The sequence below is a fragment of the Plecotus auritus genome, assembly GCF_963455305.1.
Source record: "Plecotus auritus genome assembly, chromosome: 3".
In the NCBI taxonomy this organism is placed as follows: Eukaryota; Metazoa; Chordata; class Mammalia; order Chiroptera; family Vespertilionidae; genus Plecotus; species Plecotus auritus.
The window spans coordinates 152,557,814-152,575,603 of record NC_137772.1 but is presented as its reverse complement, the minus strand read 5'-3'; the positions used below and the strand labels follow the sequence as shown (position 1 = coordinate 152,575,603).

The 17,790-nt window shown below is 43.0% G+C and overlaps 1 protein-coding gene across 1 annotated transcript; it reads right to left on the bottom strand.

The window, feature by feature from the left end:
* Positions 1-1,876: 1,876 nt before the first annotated feature.
* Positions 1,877-8,001, bottom strand: PHLDA1 (pleckstrin homology like domain family A member 1). The gene is made up of 2 exons (XM_080658632.1): positions 6,490-8,001; positions 1,877-6,067 (listed from the first exon to the last, which is right to left on the bottom strand). Exon 1 carries the CDS (start codon positions 7,695-7,697, stop codon positions 6,516-6,518), a length of 1,182 nt encoding a protein of 393 aa, XP_080514758.1. The 5' UTR covers positions 7,698-8,001; the 3' UTR covers positions 1,877-6,067; positions 6,490-6,515.
* Between the last annotated feature and the right edge of the window lie 9,789 nt (positions 8,002-17,790).

Genomic DNA, 17,790 nt, shown 5'->3' with positions numbered 1-17,790 from the left:
AAGAGAGAGAGAGAGAAATTTGTTGTTCCACCCATGTGCCCTGACTGGGGATCGAACCCACAACCTTGGCATTTGGGACAATGCTCTAACCAACAGCGAGCTGAGCAACCCAGCTCAGGGCCTGGTCTTTATCCACTCCCCAGAGACCAAACATGGGATGTGGATTACCCTCAAGAGGGTGCGTCCTAAAGCTTTATGGTTCTCCCTGAGACAACACTGAGGACAATTCTGAGAAAAGAACTCACCGAGAGCATGACAGCCACCAACACTACCATGCCAGGGGACCGAGTATAAAAAACACATCTATAATAGCGAAGTTACAATGAAACAATCAAAATACTCATTGTTTCACTGTAACTCTAAATACATAAGCATATGAAGCAAGACTGGAAAGTAATAAGCAAATGAAAATATTAGTACTATAAATAATGTTTTTTCTCTTTTTTTCAAAGTTGAACTCAAGGATGTTGTTATCATACTGTTCTTATCATTTTTTTAAATGTATAGTTTTATTGATTTCAGAGAGGGAGAGATAGAAACATCAATGATGAGAATCATTGATTGACTGCCTCCTGCACACCCCACACAGGGGATCAAGCCAGCAACCAGGGCATGTGCCCTGACCAGGAATCAAACTGTGACCTCCTGGTTCATAGGTCAACATTCAACCACTGAGCCATGACGACTGGGCTGTTCTTACCATTTAAAAGAAATGATGAGATCTCAGAAAATATAATTTATAGCTTTAAGACGCCAGATATTATATATTAATATGACTACAATGATTCCCAAGCCAGTTTGTGTGCCCTAAAATACAGGGAGCTTCTAGGCACTCATATATGTACTAACTTATTAAATCTTCTCAATAACCCTAAGGTAGATACCTTTATTAACTACATTTTGTGGAGAAGAAAATTGAGTTTCCACAAGGTTATGTAACTCAAGGTCTGCATGGCTAGTAAGTCATGGACCTGGGACTTGAGCCCAGGCACTATGACTCTCAAATCTTGGCTGTTACCAACCATGCTTTATTGCCTACTACATACCTTTATCTCACACAATACCCCAAGTCCCCTCCCAATGGCAGTAATTTGCCTTCTTAGATTGCATTTCTTCTTTTTTATTTATTTATTGATTTGAGAGAGGGGGAGAGAGAGAAAAGGAGACAGACAAACGTTGATTTGTTGTTCCACTTATTGATGCATTCATTGGTTGATTCTAGTATGTGCCCTGACCAAGGATTAAACCTGCTCTAACCAACTGAGCTACCTGGCCAGGGTTCATTTCTTCTTTAAAAAAAAAAAAAAATCCTGCTTAAAACAGTAGAGAAATGAAAAAACTCAAATTTTCTATGTTAAATTCTTTTGAGATTTAAAGGTTTTTTTTAGATGCCAATAGAGATTGTATAAGTAAAATTATCCTATTTTCCTTTAAAGAATCAACCCTCTATTCTGCTCTCAACGTAAAACAGGAAGCTTTATAGATACCTGTTTGAAGAGTGATTCTCTGAGTCAAGGCTCTACCCTCTCAAGAGGCATAGAAGAACCAGTATATCTCTGGGACTCAAGTAATTCAAGCCAATTACTGGAACCATTTCTCATTCTCTGGGGCATTATGGAAAATTCAACTCAAATTCATTAGCATTCTGAAAGGTAATTATTTTCCCAAAATATCTGAGTGAATTTTTAGATCCTATATTCAAAATGCCCAGCTAATGTTTTTAAAAATAAATTTCCAATCCCACAAATGGTCTTTTTCTTCCCAGAATGGTCATGGGATTTTCAACAGACAAGCCCTTTAGAACGCTTCTCTCATAGGAAAGCATAGTGTCTAAGCCCGGTCAGCAAGGCCTTCAAAAGGTCCACAGATCAGTCATCTCATTTGATACTTTATTTAAAATGGAATGCATTTTTAAAATATGAAAAATAAATCACATCTCTCCAAATCATTTAAGAGACATATTTACACAAATTGTGAGCATACTTAAGTTCAGGAATGTGATAGTAAAGCATTTGGTACATTGTGATACTTGTTTTTCAGAAGCCGATATTTGAATATTCTGAAACTAAGCAGAAAGCCGACAGTGGAATGTAACAGACAATCATTTTATCTTCCTTCTCAAAATTAATAATAAGAAGGACCACCTATTATTAAAATCCAATTCCTCACTATCCCACTGATCACCAGTAGGCCAGCTTCAGAGGGATAAGAGGGAGTTGGCCTCTCCAGCTTTTATGAAGAATGCCCCAAAGTCCCTCTGCTTCCTTCACTGGACAATAATGCCCTAAGAAAACCCTATTGGATCCTACGCTCCATTTAGCAGATGTCCTGCCAACAAAGTTGCAGATCACTTTGTCATCTAATGTTATGTAATTCTAGATTGGCTGTACAACATACAGATCAAAAAGTTACCCTTCAAATTGTGTCCAAACTTTAGAAAGTAGTTATTAAAAACCCACCCAACACAACTTAATAATTAATACATCTCAGGTTGTTTTGGGTAAACTGGCATATTCCTCTTGAAAGAATCACTGATGTATTCAATATCAAGCTCTGAAGCTTCCAAATTTAAATTTTAGCTGGCTGAAGGCATTTTACTGGTAAATCAAAAGGAAGTTTGACATTTACCAAAAAAAAAACACACACACACACACAAAAAAAAAAACCCCAAAAACAAAAAACAAAGAGAAGAATGAATGTTCACAGCCCATCCTCATCCTACAAAGCTCTATGTTCTATGGGTTTAATCTAGTTTTCACATAAGTCGTAGACTCTCTTCTAAACCTGCCATTGAACATGATATTGTAAACACGTGGAGACAGGCTAAAACCAAGTCACTTTCCCTGGGGACTGAAAACAAGTGAAGCGTTTGAACTTCCACACTAGCAAAAACTTGTAGTATCAGATTTAAAATGAGGAATCTTTAAGAGAAATGGGTATATGAGGGCAGTTTTTTTTTTTAAAAAAGCACACACACACCAAAAAATGCCTTTTAACTTAAGCCAGACTTCCTAACAGTGTTTACATATGAGGGGAATTCTTTCAAGCAATGAGTTGGGTTTTTCTACCTCCATTTGAAAAATGTTAAGTGAAATAAAGTTGGTTCGATTTCCATATGAGAAAATTCCAGCTTCCTCTGAGGGAAATGTTCATTTTGAAAGAGCCCTTTATAGGCCTTTACTCTGACCTCAGCATTCCCTGTAGGGCATAAGCAGATTTGATTTCCACTAAGAAAGTATGCCAAAGGAGCTTCCTCATGTGGTGTAGCTTGTCCAGGATTAGCTTTTCTCAGGGAATGAAATAAGCGTAAAGGAAGCTCAGTGTGAGGCAAGAGAAAGAGAAACCACCTTCTGGGTGCTGGGAAGTTACACATTTTCCCCTCCTTTCATTCATTATTCCCAACAAATAGTTATTGAGCTGTGTATGAGGCGTGGCGCCAAGAAGTTCAAACATAAAAGTTCAGTTTCCAGATGGGAAATCCTTTAAATTTTCCAACTTTTCACATTTTATGTTTATTTAAGGGGTGAGTTTTCGGTTGGACCTGCCCTTTCCTTCTTCTTTTTCTTGGGTTGAAAGAAATACTTTTATCTTTTTCCATGAAGGTGATTGGTTAGGCCTTGTAATACCTTAAGTGTTTAATATCACTCTTTTATAGGTAGAATAGAACCACGGACACGCAAAATGCTTTGCATTTGTATTTTGTTTTGTTGCGCTTTGTCAAGCATAGTTGTTTCTTTGTTCTGGAAAGTCGTTCAACCATAATAATTTCAAAGTGTCAAAACAACAAAAACCATCCCACTCCTCTCCTTTCTCATTTCTGAGTCTTCACAGTTAAAAATTAAGAGACCTTCAAACTAGAGAGCCACTAAGAGGGTCAACTCAACATAAATATCACAGCAGACCAAGGACTAAGGGCTGTGGAAAGACAGGACAAGGAACCACGATTTTGATGGCCCCATTAAGAACCATAGACATGGTGGTGGGAAAAATGCCACCAGCCAGTACTTAGCCTATATATAAGCCTAATAAATCTTAATTTTAAAACTACTTGGTATAAATATTATCTTTTTTTATAGCACAAGAATTTGAAGAAAAATCCTTCTATCTGGAAAAAAGCTGGGGTGTCATAGGGGCTATATGATCTACATATTAAAACACTGGGACAATGAGGCTTTATCTTAAAAGTACAGCAGGGGTTCCAAAGAAGCTGAACCAAACTTGGCTTAAGAACTCTTTAGATTTGAATCTCTGAGCTGCCCATCATGTGTGTGTGTGTGTGTGTGTGTGTGTGTGTGTGTGTGTGTGTGTGTATGATTTTTTAAATCTTTGCAGCGTATGTTCACAGCCACAACTTAAACAGCCTCTGGAAGTGGGAGTCCCCTTAAGTTCTATTTGTCATTTGCTGAAGTTTTAGATTACCCCTGCAACTTTTTGGATTAGAGTTATGGCCTCAAAATTCCATCATTTAAATATTGCACTAAAAAGCAATTTGACCATGAAACTCCTTTCCAGATGGAAGGAGAATAAAGGCATCTCTAGCATAAAATTCTGTTTTCATTTCTTGACTACATAACTTAGCATCGGCCTAATATCGACCTACCAATTTGGATGCTGGAAAAATACTGATCTAGACTTTGCAAAAGATAATGGAAAACAGAGGCCCGATAGTAAAGCCATGCAGATAGGAAGTGATTTTCAGCCCCAAGAGGATTTTGTATCATCTATGGCTCGTTTTAAACTGAAGTAGCATCTGCCCTTGTGGATTTTGACTATCCTTTTGATTTAACACAGAAGAGGGCTTGTTCCACCTTTAAAAGCACCCCCCCCCCCAACCCCTCAGGAACAAGTGGCTACTAAAACAAGACTGGGGTTGTTTTCCTACTGAAAATCCGGTGTTTATCCAGTCCTTCCCTTTCCAATTTCTGAGCTTAGTTAACCTGGCAACAAAACATATAACCCTCCAATTTCTCACAGAACAATAAAAAGCAAAACAATTGGTTTCTCTGATTAACATTATTTTCAGTGAGAAAACAAAAAGTTATGACTCTCAGTCCTTTGAAATAGCTACAAACTGTATTTTTAAACTCTTAAGATTCTAGGATATGCTTCTAGAATAAAGTAAGGAAATGTGGTTCCAGTAAAGTGTGCAAAGCCCTTGGAGAAGGGTAATCTCTAGTGTGGACAGAACACAAACATGTTCTCTCAGACAAGCTGAATGATTCCCTTTCCCCCCCACTATGTTTTTTGAAATGAAACACCTAGTACATTTATACTCAGAAACCATAAATATCTCCTTATTAAACCCTTCACAGATGACATAAGCAAGGTTTTTTCTACAGTAGACAGTCCTACCACACATTCAAGATCATCCTGCCATCAGGTGGGTTTGTTTTAAATATTTTGAATTAGAGATCATTACTACTCATTTCCTTTTAGAAAAACAGATTTTCACAATTACACAGCTCTGAACATTTAGCTTCTTTAAACTTCTATTCTACACAACACAGAGTCTAAAGGAAAAAAAATAACCTCAAAAAAAAAGTTATATCACAGAGTTTAATTTCAACCACCTGGCATAACAATGAGTGTGTCGGGGTTCTGAAAATGACCTAGGAATAATGAATGAATGAAGTCTCAATGTTTTCCCGTACACCTCCCTTTTTTCCTTTCCAAGATTAGAACTTACTAGGAAATAGGTTTTTAAAAATAAAGTTCCTTTTTTGGAAAATGGCCTACATTCAGAAATGTCTTAGAACAAATATTTTTTTAAAAAACTAATAAATAATCATAAATCAAAATACATTAAAATAAAATTACAGTACATCTTTGCTCCTAGAAGGTCCACCATACTGGGAGATCCTTTCAAAGGTTCATAAATAAAGCCTTCTAGCCTTGAAATCATTTCCTGCATTGTGATGAGGAAGAGTATGCAGAAAACTAAGAGGAATTTTAAGTTATCGGTCGGCTGATGTCCAAACTACTTGATCTGGTGCAGAGCAGGGAGACTTGTTTTCCATCCAAATGAGGACAATAGAAAGGTGCTCTCACTTCGTCGAGTCCTCAAAACCTGGAAAGAAAGGACACCGAATGAAGTAGGTGGCTCAGGTTCCTCCAAGACCCAGTTCCCTCCGGGCCAGTCAGACGGACAGAGCGTGCTCCCTAAGACACCGGGGTCGCTCCCTCAAGTGCCAGACATGGCAAGAGCCAGAGGTGCCGCTGGGTGCACCCCACTGAACGCGTGCGTGCAGGGTGGGTGGGTGGGTGGGCAGCTGGCAGTCAGCAGGCCTCTCCGCCTAGCCCGAGCCCCCACGCTCCCCTCTCTGCCCGGCTTCTCCTGGCTCTAGCTTGCTTCGCTTCTTTCCACCTACCCAGAAACTTGAAATAACTTGTCATTTTTCCACCCAAGAGCCAAACCCGTAAACACACTTCCAACTCCTAACAGCCCAATCCTCGCACGGCCCTCGGGAGCCGGAGTTGCTGGGGCCTTACCTCGTCTTGCCCGGGTGCTGCCCCCTTCAGGCAGAGTTGGAGGTGCTGCGGAGAAGCCGGTGGCCGTGCGGCTGCGAGAGCGGTTGTTGGTGCGGGTGCGGTAGCTGATGCGGGTGCTGGTGCGGATGCGAGTGTGGATGTGGATACGGGTGGAGTTGATGGGGCTGCGGCTTGGGTTGGGGCTGAGGCTTGGGTTGAGGCTGCGGCTGGGATTGGGGCTGGGGCTGGGGCTGGGGCTGGGGCTGGGGTTGGAGCTGGGGCTGGGGCTGGGGCTGGGGCTGGAGCTGGGACTGAAGCTGCGGCTGCGGAGGCTGCTGCTGGACCAGGTGCTGCTGCTTCTGTCGCGTGGACTTGACCGCCAGGATGGCCTGACGGTTCTTGTACTGCACCATCTGCAGCGTGATCTCGGCGTTCCAGCCTTGGTCCTGCGGGCACCGAAAGTCGATCTCCTTGCCTTCGGCCATCACCACCGTGAAGTACATGTACTTGCCCTTGCGCTCCACGCAGTCCACCGTCTTCATGTTGGAAAAGTGCAATTCCTTGAGCTTGGCCGGCGGCTCGAGGATGGTCGCGGTGGGGCCCCCGGGCTGGGACGGCTCCACGGGCCCCTGCCCGGGCTGCGGCGGCGGCTGCTGGTGCTGGTGCTGCAGCTGCTTGGGCGGGATGAGCAGGAGCCCCTCCTCGGTGAGGATGCAGCACTTTTTCTTCCAGAGCTGCAACAGCCCGTCGCTGCGCTTCTCCAACACACCCTCTTTCAACGCCTTGCAGCCGCTGCTCTCCAACATCTTCCCGGCATAGGAGGGGGCGCCGCTCGGCTCGGCCTCTCCGCTTCCAGCCGCCCGGGCCGGGGGCAGCAGCAGCAGCCGCGCTCCGTCCTCGCCCCAGCGGGTCCCGCGGCGGCCGCCCGCCCGGAGCGCGCAGAGGAGGCTGACGCGCAGGAAGCAGAGCGACGGCAGTTCGGGGTCCGGGCAGAGGGGCAGCCGCGTCCTGATGCGCCACCAGGTCCCGGAGCTGCGAGCCGCCGGGCCTCGGCCGTCCTCTTGCGAGCGCTCACCGAAGGGCACTGGCCGGGCCCCCTCGCGGCGCTTTTGAATGGGCCATCTTCCCCACCCCCGAGTGACACCCAGCGGAAAAGGCGGCTCTTGGCGCCCGCCCCGCAGGGGAAAGCCCAGCTCAGAGAGGCGCTCTGCCGCGGGCGCACGCCTCATTAACTTGGGGCCGGTCCAGAGCCGACCGCGCCCACGCCCCCCTCGCTCGCTCCGCCTCTCACCGCCCACTCGCTTCCACGCTCCTTCCTGAGGGTGACTGCGGGGACCCGAGCCCCGGAAACTCCCCTTCTCCTTCAGGGGCGACAGCCAAGGGTGCCCCCGCTGCCCGGCGACAAATGCCAACTCCCACAGGGCGCTGAGAGGCCATCCCCAGCCGCCCGCCTCTCCCCGGCGGCGGGGGCCGTCTGATAACCGCCTCAGAAAATGAAGATGGGGCTGCGAGGTGGGTGCAGCGACCAGACAGTGCCCGGGACGTCAGCCTCTCCCTCCGCCCTCGGGACCCAGCCCTGCGATCGCGCCGGGCTCCGCAGTCCCGCAGAGCCGGAGTCCTGGCCTGGACAGGCGAGGGGGCTGGGGATGAGGCTCGCGAGCCGTGGAATCCGCGGGAGTGTGCCCTCCCCGACCCTACGTAAACGTCTCAGTGCACAAAGGCCGAGAGGACACGGTGTCTTTACACTCGTTTGCTCACGGTCATTATGTCTTCTTGGGACAGAGAGGGCAATTGTTAAGCAATAGCGCTCCCGTCTGTCCCATTTGGAAGGGGTGGAGGAAGGCGACCTCAGATGGCATCTCGCCTCCCTTCTCTCCTCCGGGAGCGCAGGCACTAGCCTATCTTCACCTTGGACACAAATTCTCCAGCTTCCCTCTGGACCCATCTGGACAGTCGGCAACATCTCACAACAGTAACTCAACTCTAACTAAAATCCGGGGATTGTCCCGTGCTGAGACTCCACACTACAAGGCACAGCTTAGCCCTTCCAAGGGCAGATTGGTCTCCGCTGGTCCCTCTCGTTACAAATGCCTACGGGGCCAGATCTCTGTTTTATAATTTATATGTGACCTGGGGAAGGTAATGCTGTCCTTGCCCCTAGCTCTCTCCTACTTCCACCTTCAAACAATTTCTACAGAAATTCTGAGAAACAAACCAGAATAAAGAGCATAAACTGAAACCAAACCTCTTGGTGGGGAAATTCATCCACTAAGTAAACAGAGAACCCCACCTATGTACTGACCTTGAGGATGTGAAGAAGAATCACACGAAGAGGAAATAAACCAGGGGTGGGCAAGTCAGAATTGGCCATGGTTAAAGGAAAGGCTGCTGCTTGTGCCAAGAAGAAGGGAGAGCTTAGCTCATCTGCTAGTTTCTTATGGCTGAAACAAAGAACTCAATAGGGGAAGAAGTGATGAGAGATGAACTTGGAGATGAGCAAGAGTCAAATCCTTTGTGCTATGATAATAAATACGAACTTAACCCTAAGGTAATCAAGAACAAAGGATAATCTTTGAACAGGAGGATCAATCCCAGCACAGTCCTGAGTCCCACTAAATTTGCAGTTGGCAGGTTCTCAGGACCTTCACATTATTTAATGGACTAGCAGTCTTTTAAAGAAAAGGTCAATTTTTTAAAAAAATTACATAGATTTTTGGTAAGATGATGTAAAAAAAAAAGGTAAGCAATTCTGTATAACAATAAGAAACACTACACTGCACATCTCATTTCTTTCCTTGTCTTTGTCGGACAAGTGAGCATTCCAGAGAATGTCTGCATGACCAGCTGTTCATCTTTTTAACAGAATGCCATTCTTCAGCCCATTTGGAAAGAATACTTCCTTTAAATATGTAATTCAGAGTCCCCAAAGGCAGGTGAATTTGGGAAAGACATTTTATATGGGAAAAAAAGTGGTACAATACAAACTTGATTGGGTGAAAAATAAGCTGTAATCTGGAAGCCCAAACCATTTTCCCAGGAGAAACTCAGTATACTTGGTGTTATCTAATCTGCAGTTTATCAAGATGCAACACCCACATTCTATTTAAATTTCTTCAGAATGTCCAAATAAGCACAATTTTCAAAAGCACTTAATTACTGGAAATCTCAGTAGCATAGGAATCTTGTAGATGGGTGACAGCTTTGATCACCACCAACTCACAAAAATGATCCTATTGGCGATGAAATAAATTCACAAAATATGAATTATAAGAAATAACTGTTCCAAAGAAACACCACAAGTTCAGTTGTACATATAATGGAAATCTACAAGCGTCACTTAGAAGTTACTAAAATTTAGAAAGCTGGCTAACAAAGTAATTGCTCTGGTAAACAAATTTGAAATGGCAAATTCAAATTATATATTAATGGCTGGCTGCATCAAATTGTCTATCAGTAGCATCTGACACAGTTTATTGTTTTCTCCTTTTGGATACAGTTCTTCATTTGGCTTCAAGGACACCCCCTGGTCACTGTCTCAGTCTCTTTTACAGGGTCATCCATTTTGTCCCAATCTTTTCATATTAGAGTCTCATAATTTTCAATAATATCTATATGCCAAAGATTCCCAAATTAATATCCAACTACTTGTTGCTAAAGAATAAAACAAAGACTACCAGCCCAGCCAGTGTTGCGCAGTGGTTGAGTATCAACCTATGAACCTGGTGATCACTGTTCAATTCCCAGTCAGGGCATATGCCCAGGTTTTGGGCTCAATTCCCAGTAGGGAGCGTGCAGGAGGCAGTGGATCAAGGATTCTCTCTCATCATTGATGTTTCTTTCTTTCTTTCTTTCTTTTTTTAATATTTTATTGATTTTTTTACAGAGAGGAAGGGAGAGGGATAGAGAGTTAGAAACATCGATGAGAGAGAAACATCGATCAGCTGCCTCCTGCACACTCCTTACTGGTGATGTGCCCACACCAAGGTACATGCCCTGGACTGGAATCGAACCTGGGACCCTTGAGTCCGCAGGCTGACGCTCTATCCACTGAGCCAAACCAGTTAGGGCGTTTCTTTCTTTTTAAAAAAAATATATATATTTTATTAATTTTTTACAGAGAAGAAGGGAGAGGGATAGAGTTAGAAACATCGATGAGAGAAAAACATTGATTAGCTGCTTCCTGCATGCCCCCTACTGGGGATGTGCCCGAAACCAAGGTATATATCATTCCCTTGACCGGAATCAAACCTGGGACCCTTTAGTCTGCAGGCCGATGCTCTATCCACTGAGTCAAACCGATTATGGATGTTTCTTTTTATCTCTCCCTCTCACTTCCTCTCTGAAATCAAGATATTTTCTTAAAGAAATTGTTCATAAAAAAGTAACACACACACACAGAGAATAAGACTACCAATGTTTAAAAAAAGTAATACTAGCATGCCAGGCAAGGGAACACATACTAATGAAGACATTCTCTGAGTAGTTCACTAGAAGAAAAAGTATGAGGGGATTTTATTTTTTAAAAAAATATATTTTATTGATTTCAGAGGGGAAGGGAGAGGGAGAGAGATAGAAACATCAATGATGAGAATCATTGATCGGCTGCCTCCTGCATGCCCCCTACTGGGGATCGAGCCCTTAATCCGGGCTTATGCCCTGACTAGGAATCGAACCCCGGACCCTGCGGTCCACAGGCTGACACTCTACCACTGAGCCAAACCAGCTAGGGCCATGAGGGGATTTTAGATCATAGGAAGCAGGATTCAACCCTACCTGGTTCTGCTCAGTGGATATAGCATCAGCCTGTAGACTGCAGGGTTCTGGGTTTGATTCCGGTCAAGGGCACGTGCCCAGGTTGTGGGCTCCATCCCCAGTAGGGGGCGGGCAGGAGGCAGCGGATCAATGATTCTTTCATCATTGATGTTTCTTTCTCTCCCTCCCTCCCTGAAATCAATAAAAGTATATTTTTTAAAAAAAAGAAAGCAGGGTTCACAGAGTGTTTGTTAATACAAAATTGATAAGCAGTGCTCTAGAAAGTATGACGTTCATAGGTTTATATATGACTAGAGGCCCAGTGCACGAAATTCGTGCACTGGGGAGGGGTGTCCCTCAGCCCAGCCTGCACCCTCTCCAATCTGGGACCCCTTGGGGGATGTCTGGCAGCCGGACATCCCTCTCACAATCTGAGACTGCTGGCTCCCAACTGCTCGCCTGCCTGCCAGCCTGATCACCCCCTAACCACTCTCCTGACAGCCTGATTGATGCCTAACTGCTCCCCTGCCAGCCCAATTGCCCCCTACTGCCCTCCCCTGCAAGCCCGATTGCCCCCAACTGCCCTCCCCTGCCAGCCTGGTCGCCCCTAACTGCCCTCCCCTGCAGGCCTGGTCCCCCCAACTGCCCTCCTCTGCTGGCCTGGTTGCCCTTAACTGCCCTCCCCTGCTGGCCTGATCGCCCACAACTACCCTCCCCTGCCGGCCATCTTGTGTGAGGGCATGAAGGTCAATTTGCATATTACCTCTTTATTATATAGAATGGGTTAAAAAAAATTCCTGGATGGAATTCGTTCAATAAGGGTCTGAAGTCACTTAGAGGTCATGGATTTTTAACAGCTTTAACCTGTTAGAATGGTTGTAGTTAAAACAGCCTTCAGTTTTAATATATTGCAGGCCAGTATTGCAAGTTGAACATTTCCCTTTTATCCTTCTCTACTATACTACTTGGATGTCTAATAGAGAACTCAGATATATGTGTTCCCAAGCTTATCTCCTCACCCTGATCTCCACCTGCAGTCCCCTTCTCAGTAGCAATACCATCTGTACAGTTGTTCAGGCCAAAAACCTTAGAGCAGTACTGCCCTTGAAACAAGCAGAGAGCCTTTGCTCAGAGCCCTGAACTTTAGAAGAGTCAAAAGGACATTTCTATCTGGAGCACACTCATTCTAGACTATACCCCAATTACTCAGGATTCCAAAGACCCTGCCTAAATGGCCTCAATTGTTCCAGAGTATGCATTATATCACCAGTGTGTGCACTGGTGTGGCAGGAGGGTGAATTTTGAACATGCAGGCTAGGATGTCCACACAAATAAATGTGCGGGGGGGCCTGCTGCCATAGAACTCAGAGCCAGGGATGGGAAGAGAAGGAAGATGAGGATCAGCTCTGCTCACAAGTAATGTTCTGGCACTGGACTTAAAGAATCTGAAATTTGTCCAGTCGGCATGGCTCAGTGGTTGAGCACTGACCTATGAATCAGGAGGTCACAGTTCAATTTCCAGTAGGGGCACATGCCTGGGTTGTGGGCTCGATCCCCAATGTGGGGCATGCAGGAGGCAGCCAATCAGTGATTCTCTTATCATTGATGTTTCTATCTCTCTCCCTCTCCTTTCCTCTCTGAAATCAATACAAATATATATATATATTTTAAAAAGAATCTGAAATTTAAGTCTGGCCCCAGGTACTTATGAAGGTGTATTTGTCAAGATAGGGGCATTGGATGTGTTTTCATTTAACAAGCTTTTAAATATTCAATGATTGGTGTATCTCCATCGTACTCTTGCCCCAGGATTGCAAATGTTTATAAGCATGCCTGCCTTGCAGTTATCTTTTACTTATGTCTCTTGATACCCAGTCCACAAATTGCTAGGAAATCCCCCACCAGTTAAGTCTTCAAACTACATCTATATTTCATCCTTCTTTCTTACCACCTTGGTTAATGGAATCACCATTATCTCACTCCTAAATTACTGCAAAGGGCTCCTAACTTGTCTCCCTGATCCTAACACTGTTGTCTTATAATCTTTTTAACACAGCAGTCAGGATCATCCTAATCACTTCAAGTCCTTGCTCAGAATTTCCTTCAACAAGGCCTATCCTAATCACTCTAAAAATTGCAACCACCCAATTCCCCTTAATTCCCCCATAGCATGTATTACCTCCTAACACACTACTCAGTTGTTATGCCTATTGCTTATTTCTGCTCTAGAATGTAAGCTCTTCGAGAGGGAAAGGATCATTCCAACCTAGTACACTTCTTGGCACACAATAAGGACTCATCAGATGTAGAAATTTCCAATGAATCAGAAGCCTCGGACATAAAATCAATTTTACATGTTTTTGATGGATTTTTCATAATGCATCCTATTTTTAAATTTTTTCAAGCTGTAAAAAGTTTTATTAAAAAAGCTTTCAAAATATGCCATACCAATATACACTAAGTGGCCAGATTATTATGATCTCTGAACGCATAATAATCTGGCCACTCAGTGTATATCCTATATAATAAAAGGCTAATATGCAAATTGTCCCCTCAACCAGGAGTTCAACCAGCAGGCAGGCCAGCCAACCGCCCATGTCCCCTCCCCCTGGCCAGGCTGGCTGGACCCCACCCATGTACGAATTCATGCACCGGGCCTCTAATATATATGTAGATATATATATTATAGAGTCACTTGTTATTGTAGATTATTTGGCTTTTGACATTTTTGAAAGACACTTGAACTTTGCTGTGCCTATATCTTTAATAATCAGTCAAGTTTTTTTTTTTTAATATATTTTATTGGTATTTTACAGAGAGGAAAGGAGAGGGATAGAAAGCTAGAAACACTGATCAGCTGCCTCCTGCACACCCCCCATTGGGGACGCGCCCGCAACCAAGGTACATGCCCTTGACCGGAATCGAACCCGGGACCCTTCAGTCCGCAGTCTGACGCTCTATCCACTGAGCCAAACCGGTTTCGGCATCAGTCAAGTTTTTATTGCATATTGCAAATTGGAGTTTAATAAAGATTTTTGTGATACTGTAATCAAGTTATGTTTTATATATATATATACACATACATACATACACTGAGTGGCCAGATTATTATGCATTCAGAGATCATAATAATCTGGCACTCAGTGTATATTTGGTATACACTGGGTAACTACTAACATGCTAGGCCTCAGAATGTAAATGCTATTTACTCTATAGATGCTATCTAAAATAAGTCCTACAAACCTTTCCTTTTCAAAGTCACATGAAATTTAATATTGTGATAGGTATTTATATCAACTATTATCCTTTTGGTTTCTAGTAAGAGTAACCAAAGGACAAAAAATAGTAATGGAATTGACTTGATAGCAGTTAAATGGCCATATACTTGCTTAAAAATCCATTAATTAATACTGGTTTAAAAGCATCTGATTTCAGAGGACTTGAAAAGTTACTAAGAACTGCTTACTTTCACTTACAACTTGATTACAGTATCATAAAAATCTTTAATCTATTAAACTCCAATTTGCAATATGCAATAAAAACTTGACTGATTATTAAAGATATAGGCACAGCAAAGTTCAAGTGTCTTTCAAAAAAGTCAAAAGCCAAATAATCTACAATAACAAGTGACTCTCAGTGTATAAATGCCCACTTTCAGACTGCAATTTAACTTCTTAGCCATTCACTTCTTCATTTTTACATACCATTCACTAGAAATCAATCATAAAGATAATTTCCAAATGCCAAACTGAAAGGGCTAAATGTTAATTCTCTTCAATTGAATACTAAACTATCCAGACTTCTTAGGTGCATTAGCTTAGCCACCTTCCGTTTTGTCTTACTAGAATGAACCGATGCCTCCTAGTGATCAATTTGTGTAACACAACTTAAAGCAAGTCGGAATAGTGTTTAATGCTCTATTCGTTTTAACCCCTTACAACCCGTTTGTATATCAAGCACTAACTAGTGGTCTGTCCTTTTTATAGCCTAATTCAGGTTCCTGCTGCTTTCATCTGTTCTCTTGTAATAGCCCAACCCTTGAATCCACTCTATCCTGTATGTTGTGTTGCTACTAGTTCTATTCCTGAACTATGATAGAAAACTCGCAGTTGCCTCCCACTGTATCTGAGAACATTCTAATTCCTTACCCTGGCATGACCACCCCTCTCACACAGAATAACTCCTGCTTACGTTTACACTTTAGAGACTCTCCTGCACTCAACTCAACGTGAGCTTATTACTTGTGCTATCTGCTTTCCCTAACCCTCTTAACACTTTGTTCAAAGCCCAGTTCAAATCCCACCTCTTACATTTCTTGTTACTGAGTTAATTCCTTCCTAGTCATATTCCACTTCCAATCTGATTAGTTAATATCTTAAAAAAGTGTTTTAATCATTGCGCCTAGTGGCACCATAAATCATAATGGAGATTGCTGATTCTGGATGGACAGCGCTTAAGGTTAAGGAGACTAAATGTTAGTTCTGGCTAGAAATATATTGCTGTTACTCAAAACAGGGCAGGCAGGCTGAATAGACATTTTATTTTTATTTTTTAAGTATATTTTTATTGATTTCAGAGAGGAAGGGAGGAGAGATAGAAACATCAATGATGAGAACACTGATCAGCTGCTCCTGCATGCCCCGCACTGGGGATGGAGCCCACAACCTGGGCATGTGCCCTCTACTGGTATCAAACTCGGGACCCTTCAGTCCGCAAGCCAACGCTCTATACACTGAGTCAAACCAGGTGACATTTTATTGAAGATGGTCAACAAATAACAGTTCAAGCAGTCTGGTGCTGTATTACTTGTTAGGGTAATACTAGCTTTGAAGTGACAGAAAATGAGTGGATAAAATGGAGCAGGGCTTTGGCTCTCTTCTTTTTGCTTGAAGTCCAGCACACAGAAGATACTACCTTTGAGCAAGGGGGAAGGTAGTCAATGAAGGAGACTAAGAACCAATATCATGGAGTCTTACAACTACTATTACTCAAAAGTATTGATACTCTGACTTCTGAGTCTTCAGGTGTGGCCATAGAGAAGCACCAGATATTCCAGTGACGGACAGTGGAAGCACTGAACCTAAGTTTTTTTTTGTTTGTTTTTTTAAAAATATATTTTATTGATTTTTTACAGAGAGGAAAGGAGAGGGATAGAGAGCTAGAAACATCGATGAGAGAGAAACATCGATCAGCTGCCTCCTGCACACCTCCTACTGGGGATGTGCCCGCAACCAAGTTACGTGCCCTTGACCGGAATCGAACCCGGGACCTTTCAGTCCGCAGGCCGACGCTCTATCCACTGAGCCAAACCGGTTTTAGCTGAACCTAAGTTTTAAGCTTACTTTGAGCATTGCCCTGGCTGAATAGCATCCACGCCTCTGCCCTCCGTTAAGAGCCCCAAGCACCTAATATCCTTTCCTAAGTCCTCTTCTACTTCAGTAGGTAAATGCTCCTGTTGTTTGCAACCAAATATCGGATTGATAGCCGAGACTAGATTCCAAGGACCTCTCCTTCTTTTGCAGTCTTCTATTACAACATATTGTATTGTCTGAGAGAACAGACTATTCAATTTGATCATTATTGATATCTGTAAAAAAAATCAGTAAATGAGCAAGGTCCTTTTCTTGGCTTTAGAGGAAGAAAAGTAGAAGCAGTGAGTACAGATCATTGTTTCTGAAAGCTTGAGGACAAAGGAAGATAGATGATATGATAAACTTGCCTGGGTGCTGTAAATGGCAAGTTTACTGTAGAAACGGAACCTGCGCTTGTAGGCTAATGACTGGAGGGTGGAGGTTGTGTCATAAGTGACAGGACAGTTGACCAACCGCTGAGGAGTGAAAAGGACTAAAGAATTCTGTCAGGTAGCCAGGCCCAAAAAGGTAGAGGGACACTTTTACCAAAGATAGAACTCAGGAAATCTTCTTATGGCAAGTTTCCACACTGCCACTAAATCTATTTGAAAAAGCAAATCCTCATGTTAAAAGCAACAATAATATGACCACAGATTTCATAGCTACTAAGTACCTGATTTAAATAAATCATTTTTTGAATAACTATTGGAATCCCGTAACAGGTCAGAAACTAGGACATTTATTTCTTTTCTAATGAGATTTCATTTACGTTTGCCAGTCAGGGCACATGCTGGGGTTGCGGGCTCAAACCTCAGTAGGGGGGGCGTGCAGCAGGCAGCTGATCAATGATGTTTCTCATGGATGTTTCTATCCCTCTCCTTCTGTCTCTAAAAATCAATAAACATTAAAAAAAAAAAAAAAAAAAAAACATATCCTCTGGTGAGGATTTTTCTAAGTCATTGAATTTCTACCCTTACATATAGAGGGAATAATTACCATGGGTAAACAAGTATGAAGATTAAATAAGGGATTACTTCTGTTGTCTTAATTGATTATATACACGTGGGTCTTCCAAAATGCTGATTAAGATACCATTTGAAGTTCCTTTACTTGTCAAATGACATTTTTATGATTCACAAAAATTGTGTATAACAAATTCAAATGATGTGATTCCCATACGATAAGACATTTTTTCTCCATAAACAGGCATACATATATA

What these genes read in the sequence shown, in the direction of transcription:
- PHLDA1 (XM_080658632.1), bottom strand. Translation starts at nt 7,697, where the DNA reads ATGAGGCGTGCGCCCGCGGCAGAGCGCCTCTCTGAGCTGGGCTTTCCC.